Here is a 12,673-nt window from a genome sequence, read left to right on the forward strand (position 1 = left end):
ATCCAAGGAATAGATACAGGGTCTCAAAGGCGAGGGTGAAGGCCCATCGTTAGTTATGCGTTGCTCCTTGGCTGATCTGTCTATTGACCTAGTGATTCCATTATCTATGACCGATTCCCGATAGGATACGTCAACACACATGATATAAAATAAATGCAGCTTAACTTACGTTAACTCACCGATTTGCTATTGGTACAGACTCTGCCAGAAGCGGCGTCCAAAGCACTACACCTGTCGCTCTAGGGAACTCTTGGTACTGTTTTGTCTTCAATGTTAGTCGTGGAGCTTGGGAACCAAGGAATAGATACATGGTCTCAAAGGCGAGGGTGAAGGCCCATCGTTAGTTATGTGTTGCTCATTGGCTAATCTGTCTATTGACCTAGTGATTCCATTATCTATGACCGATTCCCAACGGGATACGTCAACACACATGATATAAAATAAATGCAGCTGAACTTACAGAGTTTCTTGATAGAAAGTTCAAAAATTTCGGAGGCAAAACTCCAATCACGGACACTTTTATTTGTTGGACTCTTCGATGACCCAGGTCCCCGCTAAAACTTCTAAAGCTCAGGGAATTTTCGGACTAAAGAAGAGTGAATTTCTAGAGAATGAATGGAAAGTTGTGAGGATGAAACGAGGAGCTGAAGGCTTTATTTATATGCGGTTTTTACCAGGGATGCCACACCCTCCAACTACATCACTTTTTTTGTCTTATGACATATGTCGAAAAATTGATGGGATGCATCCCATCTTCTAGAAACATTGTGCATCGCGCCCTGCCTGCATGCGCTCGAATTCTTTTTATTATTATTTTTTTTAAATCATATCTTTCTCATACGGACTCTTTGTTTGACGTTCTTTATATTCACGGGTAGCTATCGACGAGTACTACAACTTTCATTTAGACTCCGTTAGCTAACTCACTTTATTTTTCAGTTTATATTTTTAAATGGATTAGACTGCTAAACCTCGAATAAAAACCATAACTCATTTATATAAATTCCGTTCTCAACTGTATTTATGTCGTTGAGATTGTATTTACAAAATCTTCAAATCTCGTTTAGATTGTTTTGCCTAACAATTAGCTGATTTTAATTTCAATTTTTGTGTCCACACTGTTGCGCTGAAGCTTCGAGAAATCACAACTTCCTCATACGAAGTCAGATTTAGGCCTTCCTTATAAGCACACTCTCGCTTTTAGGATTACTGTGACTTTCGTTTAGATTAGTTAGGCTAATAAGAAACCTATCTCTAGTTTACTTTTTATGACACGCAAAAATGTGTCGGATTGATCGCGAAACTTCGAAAAAACACAACTTCATGATACGACGTCAGGTTTAAGTGCTCCTTGTATCCAAGATATAACATTACGAGTACTACATCTTTTGCTAAAATTATTTAATGTATCTTAAATGTCTAGTCCGAATTTTCTGGCGTTACACTAAGTCACTTGGAACTAATCAACACAACTTTCTTTGTGATAAACTGAATTTAATTTAACGCTTTCCAAGTATATGTTGAGGGAAGGTGTTAAAAATATACAGTTTCCTAACTCCAAACTATCTTTAAAGTTTGTCATATTATAGGGATAATTTGGTAAATTTGTGCGTAGAAATTAAAGTTTAGAAGGTAGTTGTTGTTTATGAATATTTCAGCTTTCTTGGAGGGTAATGGAGTCTTTTGCTGATACTTAGAGGACTATTTGGGTAACTTCTGCTACTATATACGGATAGTGATAGGGGTTTTAGGTTTAGTCATCCATATCTCTTACAAACCGTACATTCATTCTCTCTCATTTTTGTTATCTCAAGAACTTCATCATCACTTTCTTCCTAGATACATATTTGTTTGATATAGCGATCTTCTTATTTTAGTTTGGGATTGAGTGTAGATTAGTTGAGAGATGTAGCGAGGATTATATGTTGAGTGTGATTGTAGAGAGTTTTCTATTTGTTAGTACTTGGATCCGATTCTTCTCATAATAAAAGAATTGATCTTGTATTCTTGTATGTTTGTAAATTTTTTATCGTATGGACTAAGAAGGCCTACAGTAAACAATTACGATATATTCATTCTTATATATCAAAAAGGGAAAATGATTTAAAAAGATAATGAAGTTTTAAAAATGTACAAAAAATACCATTGTTTTATTTTTAGTACTCAAAATACCATTAAAGTGTATTTTTTATACACAAAATACCAATGAAGTACACATATGTTTAAATAAAACCTTATGGGTAACCTGTTATCGCAGGTAATGGAAAAATGTCATAAAAAGATAACAAAGTTTTAAAAATGTTCAAAAAATACAATTATTTTTTAGTATAAAAAATATCATTGAAATTTCCAAAATGTTCAAAAAAAAACCATTGTTATTTTTTCAAAGCACATTTTGTTAACTTCGTTGTTTTCGGATTATATAGAACACAGTTAATCGGAGATTAGTCACCGTCGTACTAGTTCACACTAGTTGTTTATTATCTTTCATTGTATCACTCGATCAGTTTGTATCTAAACCCATATTTAAGAATTCTCATGACATAACATCACACTCATTTCTCATTTGTGTCGCAACACTAATGAACGGCTAACATTGATGTATAAGATGTGCATCTATATAACGTATATATGTTTTAGGTTTGAGACATATAATGTGATCAAGAAGAAAGAATGTTTAACTAATTTTATAACCCACTTACTTCTCTTGTTACCATAAGAACAATCGAATGAAAGAATGAAAGAGATTTGCATAATTGTTGTGAACTGATATAAGGTTCGTGATCTTTGGTGATTGTGTTCTACATAATCCGAAAACAACACAATTAACAAATAGCGTGGTAGTTTTTAAACATTTTGGAAACTTCGTTACACTTTAAGTTATTTTCCCATTTACCTGAACTACCTGATTACCATAATGTTTTAGTTGAACACATGTGTATTTCGTTGGTATTCTGTGTATAAATAATAACATTAATGGTATTTTTTAACTAAAGAAACAATAATGGTATTTTTTGAACATTTGGAAACCGAGTAACCTACAATAGCCGGTAAAATGGTATTTTGTGTAAAAAAAAAACAATGATTTTTTTTTGTACATTTTTGAAACTTCGTTGCCTTTTAAAGTCATTTTCCCTATCAAAAACAGGTCCTAACACTAACATTTAAAGGCCTTTTGTGAAAATGAAAGTGAGGACCTATAATTGTTTTTGTAAGATATTATTTAGTAATTTTACTACCGTTAAATTTAAAATTTAAATTTGTTAACAAACATCTTATAAATTCACTATGACAACATCATTTCTTCACTTATTAGTAATAAGTTTTAATTGTTACAAGCAACTTTAAAAAATAAAAAATAAAATGAAGTTTTTTATAAACATTGATTTTATAGCATTTTTTTGAAGAAATTATTTATTACATTTTCCCAATAAATATTCTCAAAAAATATGTTATTAACTAAATTTAAAGTTAAAGTGTTTAATCTCTCTTGAGACATAGTCAATCAAAAATAAGAATTTAAAAAATTTACTTTTGAAAAGCTTTTTTGTCTTGATACAATGGCAATGTAAATAGTCAACAATATTGTGTATGTTAGACAAGAAACTAAAAAAGTTTATCATTTTAAGAAATTTAGTATTGTATTAAATGTACTATTTTCAATTGGTAAATCTTTTTGTAACAACTCAAGTTCGTTGGATAAATCATGAGCATTGATGTTTGAGATATGACCATTTTACAACATTTTTTAAAGATTTTTTCAACTTGTCTTTAATTCGCTAGTATTGAGTGATGTCTTTTATGTTGTGAATAAGAAACCCAAAATGTTTTCAAATTGTTTGTATTGTTCAAACTTTCTTTCCATTTGATTAACTGTGTACACAAAATACCCAATCATGAATGACTATTAAGATGAAAGTTTATGTACTGGTTCTGATGACCCAACTTTACTCTCATCTTTCTTTTAAATTCTTTTTTAATTATTTTTCTCAACAAATACTGAATCCATTCCTAAAAAAGAAATTATAGTTCTATGCATAATCATAGATTGAAGTTGTTGTCTCAGGTTATTTACTTTATGCAATATATGATATCATATAAAAATAATAGTTATAAATTCAAATCTATCAAGTTTATATTATCTTAGACAAATAGCTTCATTTTTTATTTTTGTATGTCTGTTTATCAACAAGTTTATACAAAACTTCTATTATTTTAGGAGTTTGAGTCTCTATTGCTTTTAAACTTTCAATCCTAATTTCCCACATTATAGTTGCTAAAGATCTTAAAGTGAAACTTTGTTTCGGAAAAATATCTTTTAGAATTTATGATTAGATTTTGATTTTTTATTAGATTTTTTGGGAAAAGTGTTTTTTTGTAAAATATGAAATTGTTTTCTAGAGTTTACATTAAAAATATTTGTATGTTTCTTTAGATATAGACATTTTTTCTTAAATTAGTGATAAATTTTAGATTTTATTATTAGATTTAGATTTTTTTATTTTTTTTCATAATTAAATGACTTTAATATTGCAAATGAATGTTATCTTGTGTATATAAGTAAGTGACACGACTAATTTTCATTGATGATAACACATAAAAATGTCTTTTACAAAAATAATTATAGATTTGTTCCAAAATTCGGAGGCCCATTAAAATCAGAAGTCCCGTACGACTGTGTTGTCCGTACACCCCAGGCCCGCCACCGATCAAAAATATATTTGTCTTACATTATTATGTTGAAGACAAACTTGTCTCAACTTCCATTTTATGCTAAAAGTGAAAATTAAAAGGTATAAGTTGAAGTAATTAAATGGCTGTGGTAACATATGAATATAATTATTCATAGGTCATATTTGATTAATGACTAAATTGACCTAGAACTGTCTCTTAATTGTTAAACAATTTACATTCTCTTTACCATTAAAAGGTTTGAACCATTAGGTTCAACACTCAGCGCGACTTATCAAACCACCCTTACCAATATAGATGTCAAAATAAATACTTAACAAAAAAAAAAAAAAAAAAAAGGCAAATTTAACTTACTCAAAACCATATTTGTCCGTATATGAGATGACGACAATAATAAATGGTGATAATTCGTTTTTTTACATTACTATATTAATATGGTATGGACCTCTTCATCGGTCTCATGCTGTTCATAGATTCATGGGACTACCACATGCAACTCCATTCTTTAATCCTATAAATTTGAATGTTGAGTTGATGATTACTATTTAATTAGTATTCCCTGAATTTGGGTTCGGTGTAAGCATGAAGTACATGTGGTCGGTTAAATGGACAATGTCTGACTTAGTAATGTACTAATGTACGTACCTGAGATTACGATATAAAAATACTAACGGAATTAAGCTGTTCACACGAAAACATTTAAAGAAAATAATTCTATCGGTGCGTTAAAAAAGGTTAAGTATTTCAATATATATATATACTATGGATATTATATGTACAACTGTTAATACACGGCGTTTAACTAGAACATGACACTATGAAGACGTTTATATCATATGAATCCACTTTCCCATTATAAAGTCTCTTAAAATCTTGAATACTTAATTTTGGGTTTTCATACTTGTGTTCTTACAGAAAGACAACTGGTATACATTATTAAAGATCTAGGAATTAGTCAAATACTTGGTGATCAAACTTGTATCAATGTTGGGTTGAACATCAAATTAAATCTTTTTTTTTTTTTTTTTTCCATTAGAGGAGGCATGTAATCAGGTTGCTTCACGTTACAAAAGTTGACTATATACATGCATACATCAAATAATGGTTGAATTTAGATTTTTCAAATTAAACGGTGAGTGGAAAACTCATAGATGGTAGGTAAGTAAACTGGTGGCCACAAAATGTCTATGGTCGACTGACGTTAATTTGATAATTTGGAATGGAATAAAATTTTCAATTACACATAACATTTATGATATCCTAAGCAAATTAATTCAGATTAAAGTTTTAAAAAATTATATACTTCTAATTTGACGTATCACTAAAATCACCAAAATAGAAGGGTTTTATAACAAATGATAATTAATTTTATAAACAAACAAATTTAGAAAGAATTATGTATATGCTCTTATTATATACAATTATTATATATAAAATATTATATTTATCCAATTTATAATTTTGTAAATATCATATTTAATCTTTATAAACTTTCACAAAAAACATTTAGTTTTAATATTCTATATTTATTTTTAGATGCATATTTTTATTAGTCCATTAGTACCCTTATTATAAATACAACCAGATCATAAAAGCTTCAAACAATTGAAAACCCATTTACAAATTCTGAACTTTAGTCGATGAAATGATTAGAGATAGAGAAGGGAGCATTTGACTTTAAAAATAAAAAATAAAAAGAAGAAAAGAAGAAAAAGAAAATATATTATAAATAAATTAAAGAATAAAGGATAAAGAAAGTAAAGCTTTCTATACCAATCTAATTATATTGGTCTTAATCAAAATTCATGAAACGCGGAATTTTCTTTGATCTTATTTATTGACAACTGTGATTTTTTAGAGTTTGGAGGCAATTGCAAGAACCCTAATCTAACATTAATGTCCATTGTGTATTTGTTTTTCCATATAACCACAACTTGCGATTAAAAAACCCTAAATTATGGATAAATTTTAGTTTTTTTCTCTAGTTGAGGGAATTAATGGTGGTTAGCATTGATATTTTAAACTTAGGTTATAAGAGGATATAATAGTCAATTGATTAAATAATTATTAGAATTTATTACAAATATATTTAAAAAAATATAAAACAAATTTTGGATAAAAATATAATCATTTTGAAATTTTATGAAAGGTTATAATATAATATTTAAAAATTAAGACTGATAAATATAATATTTTAATGTTTAATAAGGGTTTATTTCTCCTTTTACATAATGGGTTTTGCGAACTATTATTATTTTATAAAATTATTAATAGTTTCTAAAGATATAAATATTTTTTTAAATAAGGATACATATTTTTAAAATAAGAAATACATTTGCAATTTTTTAAGCTTTATATATTGAAAAAGATACATATTATTTTACGAAAGAAATAACATATGAATTGTTTTTGAAACCACTTGAGATGATAATTTTGTAAACAAAAAATCCAAAAACTATCACTGAAATACCTTAAAAGTCAAAAGATTACCCCATTTCTAATTTTCTCCTCTGAAATTTAACCATCATTTCTAACTTTGTTGTAGTTGCTAAAAAATCTACACTAGCTAAGTCTTAACCATATATCATATCTAAGTTATTTCTAGGACAAAACCAATTAGTTGAGTTGTAATCCCATGTGAGGGCAAAAGAATAAATAATGAAAGAAAAAAAAAAAAAAAAAAAAGTCTTCATATATGTGAGGTCAACTGTGGCATATGCAATATTGTCTATATGAAGGGAGTCGTGTAAGCATAACACAAAGCAAAAAATGGTTGAGAAAGAGAGAAGTCTTGGAAAAATGGAGAAGGGAAGAGGAGAGAGGTTGATTTTGTTTGCAACTCAGGCACTCTGTGGGTTTATTCTTCTTCATTTTATGTATGTCCAATTTTTGGCCTATAAGGTTACACCATCTAAACAAATAAAATGTACGTTTTCTTTCACTAATATATTCATCGTTTTCAATTCTTCCTACTATTTTGTGGATAATTAATTTCGATGTTAATGATTTACAGTAATTAAAGTTGAATCATATCTATCAATGTGAATTGTAGTTACAGGGAGACAAATCTTATCAGAATCGAAGGCTGATCATTTGATCAATGTCGTTAGCAACGATGATCAACACCAATCTCTGCAATATCTTTTATCAAGACTACTTGAAGGTCTCTCTCTCTCTCTCTCTCTCTCTCTCTCTCTCTCTCTCTCTCTCTCTCTCTCTCTCTCTCTCTCTCTCTCTCACACACACACACACCTGCATTTATCTTTTCCTTTGCATGTTATGTTTATGTTTTTTTTTAGTGCATAATCTTTAATAAATGACATATAATTTGTCTCTCTTTTCACAACATCAATGGATTGTTACTTACATAAAATTCAATCGATTAGGTCATCAATGTATCATGTCAGTGACATGCTCATTATAAAAAAAAAAGCTTGTATTAGAATTTGTGTCTGGCTTTATGCGCATCAGCTTACAGATGTCGACTTTTCTTGTTATTTTAATCTTATTACACAATGGACACCATCTGCTACGAGCCACGTTCTTGTGAAGACGAGGTATTAATGTCAAACAAATAAAATATTCTATGAATGATGATTGGAGACATAATGATTAATGAGTCATATTTACTTGGGAAATTTTACTGAATTTTATATTTGAAAACAGGTGAAGATCGAACCAAGTTTGATTCAACAGGATTTGCGTGTGATAAGGGTTCATGGTCACTAGTATGTGTTGCAGACAAACCTGTAAAAATTGACATGAGCACAATGCGAGTCCACCTTCAGCCGTCGGATCTGAGATTCACACCGGCCGGTGAAAACACCACCACCGTTGTCCGGCCATATGCAATGCAAGGAAATCCGTACGTTATCAACGACATAACTCCGGTAACGATCACGAGCTCCGAGCCAGAACCACCCACTTGTGATCATAACCACCAACATCCAGCTGTGATCTTCTCATCTGGTGGATACACCGGAAACATATTCCACGAATTCAACGAGAACATTATACCTTTATTCATCACTTCTCGACTTTTCAGATCTAAAGTGCACTTCATCGTTGTCGATTACAAACCTTCATTCATTCAAAAATACAGACGTGTGTTTTCGCGCCTATCGGATCATGAAATCATAGATCCAGCGGTGGATTCAAGCGTGCATTGCTTTCCTGGAGCTGTAACCGGTTTAAAATTTCACAAATTCCTTGGCGTAAACACATCAGACAATCCACAAGGCTACTATTCAATGCCAGATTTCAGAGAATTCATCAGACAAACATTCAGATTAAAAACACGAAGCGTTTTCGAGACACAGAATCCTCCTGTTCTACTTCTAATTTCTCGCCAAACAACAAGAAAATTCCTAAATCAAGCAGAAATGGTGAAGATGATGGAAGAACTAGGGTTTCGAGTGATCATCGCTAGTTCAGCAAAAGAAATGTCGAACGTGGAGAAGTTTTCGCGGGTGATAAACTCTTGTTCTGTTATGGTGGGGGCGCATGGAGCTGGGTTAGCTAATGAGATCTTTCTGCCAGATGGGGGTGTTATGGTACAGGTGAGACCACTGGGGTTCCAGTGGGACGTCGATTCTTTTTACAGTGAACCGGGTCCAGAGATGGGATTGAAGTATTTGGAGTACAGGATTGAACCGGAGGAGAGCTCGTTGGCTGACGTGTACGGTCTGGATCATCCGGTGCTTAGAGATACTGCGTCTGTAGCGGCAAAAGGAGGATATGAAGCTGCACGAGAAATGTATTTAGATAAACAAGATTTGAGAATAGATCTTGATAGGTTTAGAGAGACACTTGTTGAAGCGTTGAGAATTGTTGGACGTCGAATTGATGTCTCCAACGCTTGATTATTTTAAATTCTTTTAGGAAATGCATGGAATTGTTTTTGATCATAGTCAGTATCTTATAGTTAAATATTTCATACTTAAAATTTATATATAGTTTTCAAGGAATAAATTAAATATTCTTTTACATTTTACATTTAATCTTTTTATTCATATAAAATAATAAACGTAGAATTCATTAGTTCTTTCTTAATCATCTTTTTTAATTTTAACATTTGTCTTGATCTGGTAAGGAAAAAAATGAATAGAAACAAAATATAGAATTATATTTGATTTCTCTTTCGGATGAGACCCTCTTTAGAAGAATAAATATGTGTTTACTTTTTTCATTATATCTGAATATGTCTTTATTTTTTGATGTAACTAAACTCAAAAGGAAGGACCGCGATCATAACCTGAATAAGATTGTGCATGGGGTGGGTGTTACTCTGGATTTGAGATACTAAAAAGAAATAGATGATCGTATTCTAGGGGTTGAAACTGAGAAATACTCCAAATTGTTGTTGATCATAGTATTACATCAAGCAAACCAATGCTATGAAGCAACCATAGTCTTACATCAACCAAAGGAATGTTATGGGGCAACAATAGTCTTAGATCAACCAAACGAATACTATGGGGCAACCATAGTCTTACATCAACCAAACAAATGCTATAGGGCAACCATAGTCTTACATCAACCAAACAAATGCTATAGGGCAACCATAATCTTACATCAACACATAATTGCACAACTACCAAACAAAAGACCACTCTAGCCAGAATGCAACTCGAACCTAGGAAACTTAGATAAACTTCATCAAGTGTTTAGACCATGCCTCAAATCCCTAAGTCTTTATAAGACAAGAACAAGAAAATAAATTTTCCTCATAATCCTTGAACAAAGTCTATTCGATTATTTCAATGCACACACCAACACTAACATCTTCAATTTCTCTAGTACTATAAAACTGGAGTTTTACTTAATCCCAAACTTAAGAACTTCAAAACGACTGTCGAACACTAACCTGCTAGAAACAACATATTCCACAACCAAACAAATCAAGGGCGCACAAACTTAGAAACCCGAATAGATTATCGGCAATACATCGTTGAATTTACTAAAACTCCTAGTAGTTTTAAGAACCTTTTATTGCAATGTCGACTAAGTGTTGGATGGATCGACCAAATTACCATCCTGGTTGACAAGGTGTCCTGAAACTAAGTTTATCGCAACCAAAGTCACATGTTTAGATCTTGACAAAAAGTTTCCACTTTACCCGACCCTTCAATACTTCAAGCTAAAGACCCTCAAATAACCTCAGTTGTTGACGATGAACACTATAACAATCCGATCGAACATGAGGTAAACACTCTAAACCCATAAATCTCATAAATATTGGCGGTGCATTGGTGAGCCCTAAACGGCATCACAACATACCCTTGATGATCAAAACCCACCTTGAAGATTGCCCACTAAACACCCTTTTACTCACTCTCATTTGATGATAACCTAAAAGAAGGTCATATGTAGAAAACATGTGTCACTATTAACACGTTGTCGCATGCGTATTAAACAAATAAATTTTATCACTGCTGGTAGCACAGGGAAGCAGGGTCGAATCCTCAGGGACACAGTCTAAAAGTCAATGTCTTTTTGCATCAGGCACAATCTAGTCAAGAAACAAAAATATAAAAGGGGGATTTTTTAAATTAAACTAAAAAAACTAAAAAATGCAATGATATTAAAATAAAACGAAAATCAATAATAAAAACGGTTTCAACTCTTCTACGATTTTCCTAATCATGCAACTAACCCAGATCTAATTATTCGAGATGTGTTCTATTTAAGCTGGTAGTAAGAAAAACTAACAATCCCTAGTATAATCTCTTTTACCTAAACTAGTTAATCAAAACAAGCTCTTTAAATTAACCTTAACTTTTTATTGTTCAATTAAACAAACTCTTAATTAAATCAGAAAAATTGCATTAAGTTCTTTGTAAAGTTTCCAGTAATATCCAATACTTCTCACAAGCTCGGAAGCGTAAATATACGATTTTTCAATTTATAATAAAGTCAAATCCCAAACACGGAACTAATTTATTACTTGTTACTTATTACCAATTAACTAGAACAATTACGGATTCTATTAACTGGTTAATTGGAATGATTAAACCCTAATTACGTGATCAAACTAACAAGAATTTAAAACCAACATTCATTAAGAACAAAATTGAAGAATCTAAATAGAAGCACAAGTCAAAAAAACAAATCTAATGATCAATCACATGAAAAGTACTAGACTAATACATAACTGAAAACTAAGGTTTAGCCAAACATAGCTAAAATTTGATGAACACAGACATCAAACAACTAATCTTACTAATCTAATTGAAGGAGGTGATCTACAGTCTTCAGATCTTCAGAAATCGTTGAAATCAGAGAAGAAATACCTCCAAAATCGTCTTTTTCGTTGCCTAGAGCCTTAGGAGTCGACTAGGGCACCAAATCTCCTTATTGGAAGGTTATGTGTGTCTATTTATACGTCCAACAGCAAGAAACGACATGCATGTGATCACATGTATTCAAGTTGCGATCGCATGTTTTGAAGAAAACGCGTCTCGAGCCTTTATAATGAAGTAGGATGTTATTTTGGAACTTTTTGGCAAAGTTGCAATCACATAGGAAAAAGTTGTGATGGCATGTACATAGGTTGCGATCGCATTTATTCATTTTCTTCTCCCAGATGAATTTTAGCACTAAAAAACCTCGAAGACATGTTGCGAGCATAAATTCGAATGCATAAAGGCTCCATGTGATCGCATGGACCAGATTTGCGATCACATGTTTTTCCTAACTCGTTCGAAATTTTGTCTAGTTTTCAGAACATTTTGAATCTCGTCAATCAGAGTTACGGCTCATGAGATATGGTCAAAATACTGACAGGGTGTCAAAGCTGCCAACAACATCATTTAACTTCAGATTGTAGAATCTATCTTCGTGTGATCAATTCGACTGAATGTTTCTTAACCAAAACATCTTCCAAGCATTCCTCAGAATTCTTCATAAGTTCCAAGCTCCATTTTAAGCTCTGAACGCACATCCAACTGCTCTCAAAGCGTTACTCCACTCGAACTATCTA

The 12,673-nt window shown here is 31.5% G+C and overlaps 1 protein-coding gene across 1 annotated transcript; it reads left to right on the forward strand.

Annotated features, from left to right (window-relative positions):
* Nucleotides 1–7,461: 7,461 nt before the first annotated feature.
* LOC145017481 (alpha-1,3-arabinosyltransferase XAT2-like) lies at nucleotides 7,462–9,692 on the forward strand. Its single transcript, XM_078975507.1, has 3 exons — nucleotides 7,462–7,618; nucleotides 7,745–7,855; nucleotides 8,359–9,692. Exons 1-3 carry the CDS (start codon nucleotides 7,462–7,464, stop codon nucleotides 9,552–9,554), a joined length of 1,464 nt encoding a protein of 487 aa, XP_078831633.1. The 3' UTR covers nucleotides 9,555–9,692.
* Nucleotides 9,693–12,673: the final 2,981 nt, after the last annotated feature.

Source organism: Lactuca saligna, chromosome 9, assembly GCF_052625555.1.
Source record: "Lactuca saligna cultivar CGN05327 chromosome 9, ASM5262555v1, whole genome shotgun sequence".
Lineage (NCBI taxonomy): Eukaryota > Viridiplantae > Streptophyta > Magnoliopsida > Asterales > Asteraceae > Lactuca > Lactuca saligna.

What these genes read in the sequence shown, in the direction of transcription:
- LOC145017481 (XM_078975507.1), top strand. Translation starts at nt 7,462, where the DNA reads ATGGTTGAGAAAGAGAGAAGTCTTGGAAAAATGGAGAAGGGAAGAGGA. An exon ending in ACCATCTAAACAAATAAAAT is followed by an intron (nt 7,619 to 7,744) that starts GTACGTTTTCTT and finishes TGTGAATTGTAG; the next exon opens with TTACAGGGAGACAAATCTTA. An exon ending in TTTATCAAGACTACTTGAAG is followed by an intron (nt 7,856 to 8,358) that starts GTCTCTCTCTCT and finishes ATTTGAAAACAG; the next exon opens with GTGAAGATCGAACCAAGTTT.